A 19,448-nucleotide genomic window follows, 5' to 3' on the forward strand; every position below is an offset into this window, starting at 1 on the left:
AGTTTATGGGCTTTACCAATTTATGTTCGATCACTGATAATATGCCTGTTTGAATTAATGCTCTATAGCTGAACATTTTTTTAGGTTTGCTTATTTGCAGTCTGTTAAGACTATTAGACTTGTTATGTGTTCAGAAATCATGTTACAGTTGCCATTTTAAGTCCTGCACTTTCAGTTTGTGACTGAATCTGCATAATTGCAGCTCGTTTTATAAAGGGCTCATTTTTGTGATACAGAAACTGAGTACTGGTTCTGGCAACAGCATCAAATCAGTCCTTAAAGGCCACAAAGGCATGCCAGCTATCTCCATGCCTTCAGCTAACCACAGCATTGGAGAAACCCCTCTTTATACTCCACCAGTTAAGGTAATTAGGTCACTGTGGCAGCATGTTGGGGTGACAGAGAAAATAAAACAGTATGTATAGTTATCATAATCCTGAGACCATAACACTGAAAGTCCAAAACACTAAAAGACCACAGTATTGAACTCCTGGAGGTCCACCCTGCTGTACCTATGTTAGCACTCATTCCTGGGTCCACACTGTTACAGGACCCATGTTGTTACTCATTCCATGGTCCACACTCCTGCAGTAACCATGTTATTACTCATACCTGAATTCACACTGGTAGAGGGATTGGTATTTAAAATTTCAGAACATTGTGGTCTTCAGCATTTTGGTCTTTCAATTCCCAGAATTATTATTTTCAAAACTGTGGGCTTCAACATTGTGATAGCAAACACACACACACACACACACACACACACACACACACACACACACACACACACACACACACACACACCCACACACACACACATGCGTGCACACACAAACTCTGTCTCTTTATATCTCTTTCTCTCAACATGTATATATATATATATATATATATATATATATATATATATATATATATATATATATATATATATATATATATATATATATATATATACATGTAGGTTAGACAGATATAGATATAGGCATGAAAGCTTAATGTGTTGTTAGTGAAAGTGACACAGCTTGTTCTTCAATCATTAACAAGTACTCACTGAATTCTTGGATTTGAATATTTCCTTATATTTAGGACAGTACTATTTAGACCATGCAGACTAGAAAGGTAAATGGCAGAATTTTAAAATCAGCTCTTTAATAAAGGAATGAAGCACTACTCTTCATTTATATGTTATGATGAACTAATTGTTTTCCTCAGCTACCTCATCCCTAAATATTAGGGTTTATAAAATTTCAGAGGTTCACATCTGTCTCTACATATAATGTTTCATCTTTAGTTTACATGAGGAGTTTTAATACCTCAAAGAAGACTTAACAAAAAAAAAGCAATCATCTGATGTGGTTCAACCTACACTCCATTTACAATTTGTATTTTCTTCCCACTATTTACTATTAAGGCGATTTATGCAAATATGCCATCTTTGTAACTCATAATTAATTTTTAGCTAATTTAGCTTTGTAATTTAGTCCTTTCTTAGGTCTTCACTCACCACAGTGACATCATATTCTGTTAAGAGAAAAGCAACTGTGATATCTCAGCTATATTTTCTAATCTCACAAAACAGGAAAAATACATGTTCAAAAGCAAATACCATGTTTCATATAAAACATCTCCAGTAACAAATAAGGAGAAAAGGAAACTCAGAATTTCTATGAAACACAGGCTGGACTGCTTGTGAGCACTATTGTTTTCTTAACCGCTCTTGGACATATTATCAACAACTAAACCATAACTTGTAAATTAAGTGAAATAATTCAAAGTATTTTGACAGGGGATGTTGATTAGAATTCAAGTTAGCAACATGGGGACTGTTTATTGACTATAGAGACATCTTTATGGGGAAAGCACAAAACAGGATGTATGGTCCTGTTAAGAAGTAGAGGTATGCAACACATGATTCAGTAAAATGCACCCAAAAGTAAAAGTAAAAGTAAATTATCAGGCTGCCAATGATCTTTAAATTAAGAGGAGAATTCTAGATGTTTCTCAGACATATGTCACCTTCAGTGAAAATAACACCTAAAGGAATCCAGCTTCAGAAAGCCATATAACATCCACAAAATTCTGTACACCCTTTGGTGTAGGTGTAACTTATGCTAGCAACGAGCAATTAGGTGTGATGCCACCTTGCAAGTGTGGTACTGAAACCACCACGTGCCTTCTGAGTTTGAGGTGTGAATGTCATGACAGACCTACACTGCCACATATAACAATTTGTCTAGGGTAACAAGAAGGCAAGAAGATATACTGCCAAAATGCAGATGAATGCTACTTTGGACATAAAGGAAACATCTGAGTGACAGCAATATATTAGGTGCTATGAATTGTGACTTCAGAGGCAGATGCTATATGAAACTGACATGTTATACCAACCAAGCATCTCAAGGAAATTGATTAACAGCTGGACCAAATGGTGCTCCATAGAGGAGCACAGCTGTACCAAACTGCTGTCTTATTTTTCATGCTTTTTCAAAACCCACATAATAGCTAACTTTTCCTGCCATTCTACTTTCTTGTTTATATGATATTACCTCACTGTAAGCATTATAAATACTCTTGTCATTTTGACAACCCTTCTGTTTCTGTACATCAGCATTCTTTTCTGTAGCAGAATTTTCTTCCAAATGTTCTTCAATAGAATCAAAGAACAGATTTCTTTTGCACGTCATGGGCTCGGTATTGTAATCTGCCACTCTGAGACTGCATTCTGTCTTTTCTGGAGATACTTGAGGTTCTTGAGGAGATCCTGCTGCAGTTATGGAACTGAGGGTCAACCAAAGAAAACATTTTTTTTCTTTCTTTCTTTCTGGAGAAATCTCATTTTATGAGTCCACTCCAGCAAATAGCACATTATATTAGGAAGCTTTTTCTTTAATTCAATCAAGTGCAACACTTTTGGGGGGGGGGTTAGAAGAATCCAGCCCAACAAATGAAGCTCAGTTCCTTTTTCTTGTTCCTAGCTAAGCAGATAATGATGGTGGTGACAAGGTAAGACAGTATGCCAATGAACAATATTGTAATTAAGACACCTGGCACAGCTTAAAATGACTACTACAATATGTTTAGGAAATTATTTCATGATGTAATGGTAAATGGTTCTTTGTTAAGCCCCCTCAGTCTTATTATAAACAACATTTTCCCCCAAGAAAGTGCTGCCAAAAGATGAGACCAGAGATCATTCTGAACATGCATAGTTGGTAATAGGAGATTCTCCTGAAAAACAGTATTATCAGGTCTGACACAAAACAAGTCTGTCTTCTTGTAGAAATTCCCCAGAATACAGAATTCACATATGAGGAATTGAGGTGTCATATTTACATCCATGTCGACTAAATGCAGCAAGATTTTCAGATGCAAAATGTTTATGAAGAGAGGTAACAAATAGACAAGAGATGAGCTTTCCTTTTTTTTCTATTTATGTTTGCAGTCTGTAGTCATCTCTCTTCCTTGGTCATTTCTACCAGCCAGCTTGCAGAAGTCCATTCTCTGTAGGGTATCCTGAATAAGTTTAGCTGCAGTTCAACCAAGCGATACCGTTCAGCCACTCAGAACGCAGGATTCTGCCAAGGTAGGAATGAACAAACTTTACTAAACAAAGTTAACAATAAAAGCTGCAGCTATAATTTTCCAAACATATTGGAAACTGACAATCGACTAGCATGATGCTGGACTGTGTTGCATGGAAATATAATGTTTTTACATCTGTATCCATATGTATTGCTGTAACAATTTGCTAAGGGTTAGGATTAGAAAGTCATCCAGGAGTTGGTGGTTCAGACTCTACAAAAATGATCTCATAAATTTTGTATTACTTATTTATTTTTTCAAAGTTCTCTTCTCAGCCCATTACATAACTGCAGCAAAAATAACAAAGTCTAGCAAACCAGCTTTATGAGTTATGTCCAGCACCAGCTATATGTATATTGGGTGAGCTCCATTCTAGCAACACTAGCTGCCTTGACCAATGGCATGCAGCTTTATTAGCATGCTCCTTATGTAGGATTCTACCCAGCATTCTTCTGTGTTACTTTCATGGTTGGACTGTCTCAGTTGTTTTAATTGAATTTAAGAAAAAAATCAAAATGTGAGACTGAATACAGAAACAGAATTAAAAAAAAAAGAAAACGCTCTGAGGTAAAAAATTGTTTGCTGTAGACAGAGGATCAGTACTGTGTGGTCCTGACCCAGGTGGTATTGTTTTCCTGTGATCTTTTTTTTTTTTTTTTCATTACAATATTTTAAAGCAGTCAGTGTGTTATAATTTTTCATTGAGTTTCTCTTGCTAGTAGGGAGTGAAGCGACTGTACCCTCCTCTGTAAACGCTAGCCTGCAACATCAAAGATGAAAAAAAAAAATTCCAATCAGTATTTTTGAAAATTATTTTTGTTTAGATTTTTTTTGTTCATTGTTTTCTTAAAATTGCTATTTCCAGTTTCTTCCCTTTCTAAAGATTATTTTGACTTTGCTGTCATCATGTCTGCTGAATTTGAATCACAGCTGGTGCATATTATGGATTTATGGGATAACGCATCATAAGTGCAGTTACTGACCTGATATACCAGTAATATATCACAGAGGGCATACAGATAATTCTTGATGTTATGTAAAAGCTCTGAGAGTGTACTATTTGTGTGCAGCCTGCCCAGTTTTGTCTACCTAATTGCTTTGGATAGTGTGTTACCTCCCCAGCTAAGCAAATAGGGTTACCCAAAAAGGACTGAAAACTATGTATTCAAGGTACTTATACTAAAAGACAATTTACTTACCTCCCCACCCCTACCCAAAAATGTGCTGGAAATATGTGTCAGTTCTTTGTTTGGTCTTGGATTCTGCTGCTGCTCTGATTTTTAAATAAAATTTTTTCCAGTTTGACGAAAGCAGGAAATTCTTGCTCCTCTGCAAATTGTCAGTGGGTTTCCCTATTCATCTTTAAAAATGCACCCCGTGTGTCTTATGCCCCCATCATGGTTAAATGCACCCCAGGATTACATCATCACTGCTATACATGCACCACTGTTACACTCAGATTCAATGAGCAGAAGAGGACTAAAAAAAAAGGGAATGCTCTCTGTCTATGAACTCTGGGAAACAGAGTTCCGAAAAGGAAGAAATCAGGAAAAATGCAAGAGGAATGGATGTTACAAATCTAATTAAGCAAATGAAGAGGAAGAAATGTCTTAATTAATGAAAGCTTTTAGCTAGCAGCTGCACCTGGGATTAGTATTTAACAAAAGAATAAAAATAAGGGAAAAATACACAAGTGGATGTCAGCTTGGTAAACTCAAATCATTTATCTAGAGGATGTATACCTGCCTGGGAAATCAGGTAGGGGCATAAAAATGGAAATCTTTTAGGATGTATCTCCTATGGCATGCCGCTACAGTTGCTGGTAAATTGCCTTATTAAAGAAAATATAGTTATGAAAAAGTTTTTTTTTTTTCATCTCTGATGTTGGCTGCAAAGCTAGCTAAAAACAAACATTAACATCTATAAATGCTAATTTGTCTTTGCATGCAGGTTACCTACGGTAGCTTTAGATGTTCTCCTTGAGGTATATGACAACAAACATAGATTGTAATGCACATTGTAACAATGATTTTGTTCACTTGTTTCTGGCAGAATATATCGTTTGTAAGATATTGATACAAATGCTTATGATATCAGTAATTCTATTATTGCATAAAATATGCCTATGATATTAATAATGGCCCACACTATGTCCAGTTACAGTAGCATAATATACTAGGCATATGACTAACTCTTCTGTTTTTAAAATATCTGCACCATATATTTTTTCCAAGTGTGCACTGCATGAAAAAAATGAGAACACTATCAAAGCAGAAGTAGTCACATACATATCATACATATATATTTCCTTGTGTTTTACAAGCATGTAGTACGCAAGCTGTCTTTTTGTTGTTATATGAAGAAACATCCTAATATGATTTGGCATGCACATTTTAAAAATAATATGGTCATGCAGCTATGAGCTTATGTTGATATATATATATATATATATATATATATATATATATATATATATATATATATATAAAACACCTCTGTATTTACCTTTAGATTTTGTCACACAAGTAACACAAAAAATGCACCACTTACAGCCACTGTATTGAGAACAATAAGCAAAATGTCATATGTGTGTCATAATTCCATGCAGCACACCAACGTGGTTGAACAAACAGCACTGGGGTTGTAGGGCCTGACACCGGGCATCAGCCATGTGACCTTATACAACTCATCCTGCATCCTTGTGTTTCTTTGCACATTTTTACTTAAAAAAAAAAAACCTAATCAAAGTATTTTCTCAATGAAAGCAAATTATGATGATAGTTCAGTCCAAATTCACTGAAGTAATACAACTACTCATAGAATATCTACTGGAATGTAGCTTAGAGTCAAAGTACGAAGAGTCAACAATGCCTAGTGTTTATGAATATAAACATAAATGAATATAAATCTGTGGAATTCGCTTATCTTGCTGAACTGAGCTCTCCTATGGGAGCAACAGCACTGTTAGCCCATCCTCCAAAGGGTTTCTCTTAACAGAAAACAAAGAAATCCAAAATTAGGAACCTAAATTTTGTTTTGACACTCACCGGTAAAAGGAATGTACAATAATATGAATGCATGTATTTCTTCTTATCTAACATGGTCATCATTTTGGCATCAAAGGCCTTCAGCATGTGAAGCACTACATTAGTTCCAGAAACTGTGACAAACCCTCTTGGATGAAGAAAGCTGGAAGGCAGTAAGGCACAGTGTGTTATAAACACCTAGAACTGCTTCCCTAATTAGACTTTAGTATTTCAGCTAAGGAAACTTACAGAAGATGTTACACAGCAATGTACTTACTATAAATGGAGTTATACCAGAAATAAGATTCCATTCTTGGAAATGCAGAGTGCAAAGATTACATTAATATCCTCTCTCTGGACTAAAGAAAACACAGACTGCTGTGTCTATAGTCCAACAGGAACTGCAAGAGACCAGAAAGTAGATTCCTTTCTTGAAGTGATATGAAACAATGACCCTACAATAACCAGCAACAAGAAATCTAATCACATACACAAATACTCGTCAACTCCGTTCTACACTTAAAACACTCCTGTAAGTCTCCAAAAGCAACAACAAGGCTGGGGATTCCCTCTATTCCGACCACACCTCTAAAATCTGGAACACTATTTCACAACATATTTTAAACATCACAGACATAACTCTATTCAAAAAACACCTAAAAGACTATTTACATAGTAACTGGATCTGCTTCTGTATTAACCTAGGATAACCTCTCCCTGTATGTCTTATTCCCCATTCTGTGAACTCTGCTTACATACTTGATGTATTCCCTTCTTCTAACCCCCCCATTCTCCTCTTTCTGTTTTTATACTAACCTAACTGAAAAAACTTAACATACTTTCAAATACCTCCCGTGAAAAAAGTAAACTCCTTCCTTTTTATACAATTTTTATGATATTTACATATCATTGTATACTATTACTTAGTCCTATAATTTTGATGTTATACCCAAGATGCCAATTGTACATTTGCATTTTTCTTTTCATATTAATGTATTTGTTCCTTTTTATATTAATGTCTATTAAGTTGTATCTCTGGAGCTTTTCTTCTCGGGCCTCCACTGAAAATGGACTTATGTCCAGATGAACTATCCCGGTTAACAAATGTAAAATAAACAATAAATAAATAATCTTGCCTTCTATTAAGCACCATTGTGATCACTCCAAAGAATGTTGTTTTGTACCTCTTTTAGTTTTCAATCACAGTAATCCTAGAATACCACTAATAACATTATACGATTCACCTCATGACTAACCTTATCTGAACTGACTGCTCTAGATAACTGATAGACTTCAAGACAGGTGAGACCAAAGTCTGTCATAAATGTCCGTGATGCCATACCAATAAGAACATGCAATGAAGATACTGACAGATACCATACAATGAAGTAGAGGGATAACACTCCAACTATGGCCCAGGCAACTCTGGTTGATTAGCATCTGAGATGTCTGAGGCATGGCAGAGTAAGGGTTGGCATGACCATCCTGGGAAGAGAGTGCATCCTGAATGTTGCTTGCATTAGAAGTCTGGTGGGGGCATTGGACAAATAAAAGAGGAGTGTTGTCCTTAGTAGGAACAGGTGGAAGACATTGGCTGTTGCTGTAGAGGTGGGATGATATACCACACGTTCCCACTGCACATCCACCCATTGGAAGTTGCAAGCATGCACATGGGGTAACGGGTAGTTAGGGCATAAGTAAAAAATACCCTTCATATCAATATGCTACAGATCCCCCACCATGCCCCAAGATTCTCACTACACTTTTCTAAACATACTGGAAAATATTAAGATACAACCAAACACCTTAATAGTGGGTGATTTCAACTACTCTGCCATCAACTGTGAAAACTACTCGTGTACCAACACCTTTGCCCAACGGTTCTTGGAATTCATAAATTCCAATGGCCTGGATCAACTAATCCTTACTCCCACAAGGGCTCCAATATCCTAGACCTGGTCATTACCAACATGGGAAATCGATGCTTCACACCTATGGTCACCCTCTCATTGGTCAGGTCTGACCATAAGCTAATCACACTTGACATCCAGATCCCACCCCTACCCCCCTGTAAGGAAACCTCCATAAAAAACTTCTCCAAAGCCAACTTCATGCTACTCAAGTCAGAAGTGACAAACTTCATGACAACCATGCAGACAGGAACTGAAAGTTTGACTGCTGAATTCTACACTAAGGCACTGTATGAGCACATCCACTTGTGCATGAATCGTGTCATCCCCAATAGAACCAAGACGCTCTCCTCCAAAAAAAGGAAGCCAATCTGGTGGTCCCTTGCCATAAACAAACTTTACAACAAAAGGAAGAAACTGTTGCAGAAAAGAGGAAAATCCCAGGGTACAAAGAACACCCTTACCAGCCTCAGTAAGAAGCTGAGATCCCTCATAAAATCCTCCAAAGCTAGTTACGAAAATAAAATTGCCAAAGATTCCAAAGAAAACCACAAGGCATTCAATAGCTATGTCAAGAATCTAAATGGCAATGCTCAGATCTGCTCTGAGCTACAATAGAATGGCATTAAATATATTATTCCAAGGATATTGCCAATATCCTGGCAGATCAATTCAGTGCAAACTTCACCCCCCCTCACCCCCTAAAGAGCCCATCTCAATACCAAAAGATTGCCAAATTCCATTAATAACGGCCACACAGGTAAAAAACACACTCTCCAAAGCTAAGAATACAGCATCCATGGGACCAGACAACATCCCAGGCTGTGTACTACATGAACTACAAAATGAACTGGAACCTCACCTAAGTGTCATGTTTAATCATAGCCTCACCTCAGGCTTCATGACCACTGAGTGGTGCACAGCTACAGTTATCCCACTCCACAAGGGGGGATCCACCTTGGATCCCGGGAACTACCGCCTCATCAGTCTGATGAGCCTGATCTGCAAGGCCATGGAACGTATTATCATGGAACTTATAAACAAAGACATTGGCAACCTTCAAACACTGGACCCCATGCAGTTTGGGTTCGTGAAGGGCCGATCTTGCCTCCTAAACCTGATTGACTTCTTCAAATCAGTCTCCAGAGCCATGGACAAGAGTAAGGTGGTCCACACAGTCTATCTGTACCTCGCCAAGGCCTTCAACACCATCCCCAACTCTGGAATCATAGATAAACTTACTAGGCTGGGCATTAATCCCTACATCACTCGATGGGTTGCCAACTGGCTTACTGACAGAACCCACATTGTAAAAGTAGCCAACTCCAAATCCAGCTCCAGACAAGTGACAAGTGGAGTACCTCAGGGATCAGTCATGGGACCCCTCTTTGTTTGGCATCTACTTCTCTGAAGTACAGGCCAACACTAAGAGACTCTGGCTAATAAAGTTCACAGATGACTGCAAACTGGGAGCCATTACTGAATCCCCAAATGATGTGGATATTCTACAAAAGGGCCTTACAGAAACTGATGCTTGGTGCCAGAGCCATAGGCTCAAGCTCAATGCCAAGAAATTTATAGTTATCCCCTTTGGGAAAAAACATGTACCCATGAATTACCACATAGGTGGCAGTACACTAAACACTGAATGTGTAATAAGAAACTTAGGGACACAAGTGGACAGTGGTCCCACCTTCGATAACCACATCGTCACAACAGTCAGGAAATCCTTCTATGTGACACACCTCATCACTAAGGGCTTTTCATCCAGAAAAAAAGTGTTCATTGTCTCACTGTACTCATCCCTCATTAGACCCATTATAGAATACAATGCCCCATTTGGTATGTACCTCTCAAGACATCTGCAACAACTGGAAAGGCCGCAGAAATACCTCACTAAAAGAATCACAGGCCTAAAGCAGATGCCCTATGATGACCATCTAAAAAAACTCCACCTATACTCTGTCGCATATTGTCTACTCAGAGGCAATCTCTGCTTAACATACAAGGTCATGTCAAACCCAGAGCTGTTGGACATAGTACACATAAAGAAATCCCAATCCCTCAGAGACACACGCTCCAGGGATCTAAATCTTGTTATCACAATAAACAAAAGATGCTAGAGGGATAGGTTCCTGATCCAGAGACTCCCCAGACTCTGGAACAGACTGCCCATACATGTCAAGCAGAGTGCCTCTTTGGCCCTCTTCAAAAGGAACCTTGATGATTGGATGGAAGATAGGAAATTCACCCCGGGGATCACATCAGTTGCTCTGCTAGACAGGGGTCCAGGGGAAGTAAATACTGTGGGAAGAAATAGCCAGGGAATTGTTATGGCTAGGCTTGTATAGGTCCTAGGGCCGATAGCCTAGTACCAACCTATGAACCTATGGATATGATTTTTGCACTGGGTTGATCTCCTCACTACCTCCAAACATGGGGCAGCCTAACACCTGGGGCAGCATAAGACCAGGGACATTTAGGAGAGCCTGGTAGAATGATTGGATGAGGAAGAAGCAGCAATGACAGAAGAGAGGCAGCTGCAGGGGAGATTAACCCCCCCCCCTAAAAAAGTCCACTAAAGAGGTGCATAGTAATATCTGCCTGTCTAATTCTCTGCTTCTTTCCTAGTAATTCTCACTAGTGGATCCTGGTGTAATCCTTATGGCATGCACTTCATGGCTGTGAATGAGAAGATGAGTCATGCTAGAGTAGCTCCAAGGCTGGGTATGATGCAGTAGATTTAAATGAAGGGAACAATGAAAAAAGGCATGGGACATAATGCTGTTCCTAAGATGGCTTTGTGTTATCCAAAGCTTTACACAATTGAGCTCATTAACAAGCAGTCAAACTTCCTCTGTTGTATAGAAGTGATTGTGTATAGAAGACAGATCTGTCTGTTGAGTACAGGTGACTACAATGGAGGTGACTGAAATGACTCTGTTGTATACAGGCAAATGAAATACTTGTGATGTACACTAATGATCTGGATCCTACAGTTGTGCATAACTGAATGACACCCATTTTTGTGTATGGGCGAGTAAGATGCCTCTGTTGTGCATGGGTAGCAGATTTGGCTGTTGTTCCAAGGAGAATAAAATCCATTTGTTGTGCCTGGATGAATAAGCAACTAGGATCCGTCTCTTATTCAGAATTGATTGAGAGCCCTCTGCAACATATGAGTGACTGATTCTTACATTGTGTATGGATGAATGATATCCTTCTGTTGTGTATGCACAGCGGGTCTATTTTATATATATTCGAATGCTTAAATGTTTGAATCACTAAAGATCGAACTTTAGTGATCAAACATTTAAATGTTCAAATATATTAAAAAAAAAAAAAAAAAAAAAAAAACTAAACAAAAAAAGTAAAACTAAAGGGTGTAAGCAGGGGGGCAAACCACCCTGCACCACCCACATGGGGGGCTGCACCCCCCCACACTCCCCACTATTTAAATATACCAACTCCAAGATTGTGCTACAGTGTAGGAAATGGGAAATTTTCCATTTCTGCACTGTAGCACACTGAAGTGCGATCTCGGAGTTGGTATATTTAAGTAGCTAGGGATGTGGGGGGTGCAGGGGGGCTTGCCCCCCTGCTTACACCCTTTACTTTTACTTTTTTTGTTTTAAATATTAATTTTTAATATATTCGAACATTTAAAAGTTCGATCACTAAAGTTCAATCTTTAGTGATTCGAACTTTTAAGCGTTCAAATATATAAAATAGACCCTGCACAGCTAGGACCCTCTGTTTCATACTCATAATGAAGATTCCTATATTCCATGTGAATGACTGAGATGTATCTGCTGTGATGAGGATTCCACTGTTGTCCTTGGGTGAATGAAAGTCCTCTGTTATGCATGGGTAATATGTAGCATTATGTATGGGTAATCTGGATCCCTCTGTTGTGCATGTGTAACTAACATCCAGCATGCGACAGATGCAATTATACAGCCAAACTGGAGGCTAAGCTCTCTCAACCCAAGACTGGATCAGACAGTCAAGAGGAGAAGGGAAATACTGGCATCACACCACCAGTCTCACATACACCCATTAAACCAGCACTGGTAAAAAACACATGTAAATACACAAAAACATACTCGGAGGCTCTAAATAAAAATCTGCAAAAGCAACAGAGCCCTCCAAACCAGACATCCAAGCAACCTCCACCCCCCAACACAAACCATGAAACACATACTTCACAAAACCAGTGTGCCACACAATCACAGCCCTCAAGGCAAAATAACATACCCAACATACTAATAATAGGTGACTCTATAGTCAGTCACACTGACGTCCCACTCACTAGGCTGAATAAGGAGAAGGTTATTGTTAGCTGCCTCTCAGGTGCCAGGATCCGCCATATAACACAAGCACTCAGGTCACTCCAGAACAAGTACAAATATGACTCTGTCATTGTCCATGTTGGTGTGAATGACCTGAGCCATACCGCCCTGGACTACATGAAAAGAGACATGGAAGAGCTCAATGATCACATAGCCCAGGCTGGTATGACCCTGACCCTGAGTAGGATCCTGCCCTCTCCAAGAATTATACCACGGTATAATGGAAAAATTATCAATTTCAACAATTGGCTAAGTTTCTGGTGTCATTCAAAGGGGATCCAGTATCTGTCTGCCTGGGATGACATGCTCAACAAGCCACACTGCTTCGCTAGAGATGGCTTGCACCTATCACCCTTAGGTTTTCGTATACTGGCCATGGCTCTTGCCACCCCCATATTGCCTTTTTTAGGCAAGGCTCAAAAGACAAACCCTCCACCATAAATAGCACAAGTAACAAAAATCTGAGGGTAATACTACTCAATGCCAGAAGTCTAAACCTCAAAATGCATGCAATCGAGGCACTCCTCAGTATGGAGAAAATCGATATATGTGCAGTAACAGAAACCTGGTTTAAGGCTCCAGAGAGCACCCCAGCACTAACAGGCTACAACTCATACCATACATTTTGGCAACAGAACCCGGACCGACATACAAAAGGCGGGGGAGTATCCATATTCATCAAGGATACCCACACCTCCAGGTTAGTGGCACAGCACAATGCTTCAGAGATTATCCACATGCAACTAACAATGGGCAAAACTGCAATTCAAATTGTAGCTTGCTACAGATCACCCACCATGTCCCAGGACCCCCATTCCACATTTCTGGAAACACTGGGTAACATAAAGGTCCTACCAACCATCCTAATATTGGGTGATTTCAGCTACCCAAACATTAACTGGGAGAACTACTCAAGTACTAACTCCCTTGCCCAACATTTCCTAGAATTTATAAACTCAAACACCCTGGAACATCTGGTCAAAACTCCCACCAGAGGTGACAACATATTGGACCTGGTCATTACCAACATGGGTGACTGGTGTTCCACACCGGAGTTCAACCCCTCGCTGGTTAGATCTGACCATAAACAAATTACTTTGGTTATCCACATTCCGCCCCCACCCCCGGACAAGGAAACCACCATGAAAAACTTTTCAAAAGCAAACTTCACGTTACTTAAGATGTAGGTGGAAAGTTTCAAAGTCCCCATGCTAAAGGATAATGCTGTCCAAGCTGCAAAATCCTTTACTAATGCATTCTATGGGCACCTACAAGAATGTATGGATCGTGCTATCCCAAGCAAAACCAAGACTCACTCCTCCAAGAAAAGGAAACCAGTCTGGTGGACCCCTGCCATAAACAAGCTATGCAATAGAAGGAGGAAACTAGTACAGAAAAAAGTAAAATCCCAAGAAGGGAAGACATCCCTGATCAGTATAGCAAGAAACTACGATTCCTAATAAAATCATCCAAGGCAAGATTTGAAAGAAAACTTGCCCAGGACTCCAAAGATAACCACAAGACATTTTTTTACTATGTCAAGAATCTAAGTGTTAATGCTCAGATCTGCTCGGAGTTGGTGCAGAATGTCACAAAATACACGGAACCAACCGATATTGCCAACATCCTGGCAGACAGGTTCAGTGCAAACTTCACCCCCCTCTCACCCAAAAAGGGTCCATAACCATACCAGAAGAATGTAGAGCCCCAGAAATCACAGACACTCAAGTTAAAATAGCCCTCTCCAAAGCCAAAAACACAGCATCAATGGGACTGGATGGTGTCCCAGGCTGCGTCCTACATGAGCTCAAAGACAAATTAACCCCTCACCTAAACATACTGTTCAAACTCAGCCTCTCCACAAGCTACATATCCATAGAGTGGTGCACAGCAACAGTTATTCTGCTCCACAAAGCCACAACAAACCCCGGGAACTATCTCCCTATAAGTCTGACTAGCTTGGTCTGCAAGGCTATGGAGTGCATCATTATGGAACTCATTAACAGAGACATTGGGAACCTCCAAACACTGGACCCTACCCAGGTAGGCTTTGTTAGGGGCAGATCATGCCTCCTTAACCTGGTGGACTTCTTTGAGAAAGTTACCAAGGCTATAGATGAGGGAAAGGTGGTACACACAGCCTACCTAGACCTTGCAAATGCCTTCAACACCATTCCCATTCTGGTATTATAGACAAGCTTAGCAGCCTGAACATAAACCCCTATGTCACAAGATGGGTTGCCAATTGGCTCACGGACAGAACCCACATAGTGAGAGTTGTGGGAGCTAGGTCTGACTCTAATCCGGTTACAAGTGGCATTCCCCAGGGCTCAGTCCTAGGACCCCTCCTGTTCGGCATATACTTCAAAGAGGTACAGACAAGCACAGGAGGACTATGGCTGACCAAGTTCACAGACGACTGCAAACCTAGGGGCTATAAGTGACTCACCGGCTGACACAGGCATCTTCCAAAAGTGTCTCACTGAAAAGGATACCTGCTGTCAAGATCATGGCCTCAAGCTAAATGCCAAAAAGTGCATAGTTATTCCCTTTGAAAATAACAAAGTACCCACAAACTACCACATAGGTGGTAGTCCCCTAAATATGGAAAACATAATAAGGGATCTGGGGACCCAAGTAGATAACAATCTCTCCTTTGATAATCACATTGCCAAAGTGGTTAGAAAATCCTTCTATGTGGTCCACTTAATCACAAAAGGGTTTGCATCCAGATCAAAAGAGGTCATTGTGCCCCTCTACTCATCACTCATCAGACCCAACATAGAGTACAATGCCCCATTTGGGATGTACCTTACAAGACACATGCAACAGCTGGAAAGACCACAGAAGTACCTCACCAAGAGGTTCACTGGCCTCAAACAGATGCCCTATTCAACTCGACTGAAGAAAAGCTGTACTCGGTTGCATACTGCCTTCTCAGAGGTGATCTCTGCCTGACATATAAGGCCATGTCCAACCCAGAATTGATGGACATGCTCCACCTAAAGAAAACATTATCCCCTCAAGCCACACACTCTAGGGATCTAAACCTCACCACAACAATAAATAAGATATGCTGGAGGTATAGATTCCTGTCCCAGAGACTTCCCATGCTTTGGAACAAGATTCTAATCTACATTAGGCAGAGCTCCTCGCTAGCACTCTTCAAGAGAAACCTTGACGAGTGGATGGGAAACAGAAAGTTTACCCCAGGGATAACTTCAGTGGCTCTGCTAGACAGAGGCACAGGGAACTAATCTAGGGGGCGGCAAAAGCCAACACATTCTGGCTAGGCTTATAAATGCCTTCGGGCAGATAGCCTAGTACCTACCTAAGAACCTATTGATTTTGCATGTGTTACTAGGATCCCCCTCTTACGTGTAGGAAATTGACATCCTTTTGTAATCCACCAACAACACAGATCCCTCTGTTGTGTATCACTGAGTAACAACCCCTCTTTTATGTATGCATGAGTGAGATCTCTCTGTTACACATAGGAGACAAGGATCACTTTGCTGGGTATGTGTAAATGAATCTTTCTGCTATGTGTGAGTGACACTGACAGCCCTCTGTTGTGCATGTATGAATGACCAATATTTCTCTGTTGCATGAGGGTGATTAGGATCTCACTGTTTTGCACGTGACCAAAATTCCTTTGATATGCATGGGTGAATGGTAGCTCCTCTGCTTTGATTGACTGTGTAAGATCTCCTGCTGTGCATGCATGACCAGGATCCCTATGGTGCACATAGATGAGTTTCCTTCTGCTGTGTGTACATGAATGAATGTCCCCTACTGTTCAGCACTGACTCATATTGCTCTGCTGTGCATGTATGACTGACATATCCCTATTTGTATGGGTGACAAGGATCCCCCTATTGTGCATATGTGACTAGGATCCTTCTGTTGGGTATGTGTAAATGAAAGTCTTCTGCTATGCAACAGTGACTCATTTCCCTCTGCTGTGCATGTGTGACTGAGATCCATCTATTTTTGTATGGGTGACAGAGATCCCTCTGTTGTAAATAGGTGAATAAGATCCCACTTGTGACAAGGATCCTACTATTGTGCACATGTGAATGTGCTTTGGTGAGTGACTTCGTTCTCTTAAACTTTGGGGACTGAGATCCCCCAGTTGTGTATGGGTGACTGAAATCCCATTGCTTTGCTGTAATGAGTATGATTCCTTTATTTTGCATTGTTGTTGCATTTGATGATGTTAGCAAACAGGTATGGAGACTTAAAAGGGGGTTTATAATCTGCACTTAAACACTGCCTGCATATAGCCTGAGACTGGTCTGCATTTGTTTACTCTGACTATTCCAAAAACAAAAAGGCAAGCAACACTCTGCTTAAAGGTTGTGTATGAATATGCAGTCTGACTGTGTATTAGACAGACTTCAACAAGAAAAGGCGGTAGTGTCAGTATGAAACATCTTGCTGGAACTTAAGCCATGGTATATCTAGGGCATTTTGCATTTAATTTTCTACAGATACAGCCTTAAAATATTTTGTCTTTCTTTTTAAAATTTGGTGAAAGGAGAACAATGCAGGAATTCAAGTGAGTTGTCAAAGTCACATGTCACACTCAACAACCTCAGACAGTCCATTTCTATTCCACCATGCAAACTCAGCTGCTTAGGCCTCACCATAGTGCCAACACTGTACGTGGTGGCAGGTCCAATCGTGTGGTGGTAGGGATCAGCTGTGGCATATACTCTGCCATAACTATGGAGAAAGAAGGATAAAAAGGAGACAAAAGAAGGATTAGAAAAAAAAACACATTTTCATCAAGTTCATCTTGTCTTTTTTCTTTTTTTTGTTTGTTTTTTTATATTGAATGCTGTGACTCTATCTTCTATGAGCTGCATATCACAACAATTTTTTGGACTGCTTCTTGTGCATAAACCACCAAAATGAGGCAACGAGGAAACAATTTATTCCAGATTTCTTTCTCCCATGGGGAATTTATGCATACTGCCCATGGTCCCTTTGCCTCTCCTCAATGCATAGTGCAGCTCTTCATGTACTGCCATTTGTATTTTTAGTTTTATGCCCTCAAATGTGTGTGTGTGTGTGTGTGTGTGTGTGTGTGTGTGCGTGCGTGCGTGCGTGTGTGTGTGTGTGTGTGTGTGTGTGTGTGTGTGTGTGTGTGTAAATATTGCACATGTGTAAGTATTCCATATGGTAGTATCACTGTAATTAAATATATATTAGAACAGGGTGCTGCTAGTAAGTTGTGAAAGCAGAAATACTTCATCTTGGACTTTTGTTCCTTTAAAGATACAACTTTAGAGGTAGAAATAATATGTTTGGTTAGTATGCTAGCCTTTTCTATGTATGTCACATTCCCATATGTGACATTGATAATCTAGCATCGATTACCAAAGTCCAGTATAAACATACATGGAAGTATGACTTACTGGCCAATAGCCAGCTCTCCCATCTTGTGGATGGGGGAGGTGGCTTGGCTTTTGCAGTGCTTGGCAGCAGTTTGAAGGAGATTTAGACAGTTCTGACAAATGTCCTCAGTTGATCTTTTACTAAGAAACACTGCATTGGCCTTTGCTGATTTCACTATACATCAGTTGTATGTGGGGGCAGGGGGCAATATATAGTGGTGTCTTATAGAAAAAAAACCTTCAGTAAGCAATTTGATGGTGCTCTTGACCATCCTGTCTAGTTTCTATCCTCTGCTAAGGACTCAAATGGTAATACTGGGTGCATGATATGATGGGACACCCGAGGCCACTGGATGAAGGACCACAAAATGAGTTTTAAAATATATGGTAGGTAAGAATGGTGCATCACCTTTACTCTATAAATTACCCCAAAGAAAATATGATTTGTATAATTTTAACAAAGATCCCTAATTAATTTATAAATTCTTCCATTTTTAGCTATGTGATTTCCTTTTCCATGTTTTACAGACAGAAACAGCAGCATTTTAAGATATGCATTTTTTTGTTTTATTACCTTGGATAGATCACTGGCCATGACTGACAGGTGCAGTCTGTCAGCAGACCCATCTCTCCTTCACAGAAGAAGTGTTTGACTGGACAGGTATGCACCAAGATCTCTGTGTTTTTGTGATTCCATCAAAGTCACAGTAGGATCATTACTGAACCATACAATGACACAATTTTTGTTTCAGATAAGCACAGCCACTAGTCCATGCCACTGAAGTTCTCATTTCAGTGGTAGTACAGAAATAGGATGCCCACCACTAGTACAGAAATAGGATGTCCACTATACACTCTAAGATATTCTTTTGCACTTTTGAGCTAAGCTACTACTTCTCATCTATAAGCCTAATTTTTCAGTGAGCGACAAATTTTAACAAAAAATAAAATAAATACAAATTAATAATTATTCCAGCATAGAACTGTGCACATTATTCACAATCTCTGTATCTTTACATTAAAAACTGCTTCCTGAGGGACACCTCTAGACAGACTTGTGCTATATTCTACTCAGCATCCTCTGGTAATCTCTAAACACTTTAATAAGATGAGAAATTGTACATTTGCTCATTCTGCCTCTAAGAGTTTTGAACCTCCTTCCATGTTTTGCTAAAT

General features: G+C 39.7%; 1 protein-coding gene across 5 annotated transcripts in view; it reads right to left on the reverse strand.

Annotated features, from left to right (window-relative positions):
• Positions 1-971: 971 nt before the first annotated feature.
• Positions 972-19,448, reverse strand: part of RBFOX3 (RNA binding fox-1 homolog 3) — a 3,506,422-nt gene continuing 3,487,945 nt past the window's right edge. For 4 of the 5 annotated variants that reach the window (XM_044068066.1, XM_044068064.1, XM_044068065.1 and 1 more), the window contains 2 exons: positions 17,520-17,598; positions 972-4,342 (listed from right to left, as the gene is read on the reverse strand). In XM_044068066.1, coding sequence (XP_043924001.1) covers positions 4,298-4,342; positions 17,520-17,598 — 124 coding nt within the window. In that variant the 3' untranslated portion in view covers positions 972-4,297. The remainder of the gene's footprint in view (positions 4,343-17,519; positions 17,599-19,448) is intronic. The other variant, XM_044068063.1, reaches the window with a different exon arrangement.

The sequence above is a fragment of the Protopterus annectens genome, chromosome 4.part0 (genome assembly GCF_019279795.1).
Source record: "Protopterus annectens isolate FY-2018-M chromosome 4.part0, PAN1.0, whole genome shotgun sequence".
NCBI classification, from domain to species: Eukaryota; Metazoa; Chordata; order Ceratodontiformes; family Protopteridae; genus Protopterus; species Protopterus annectens.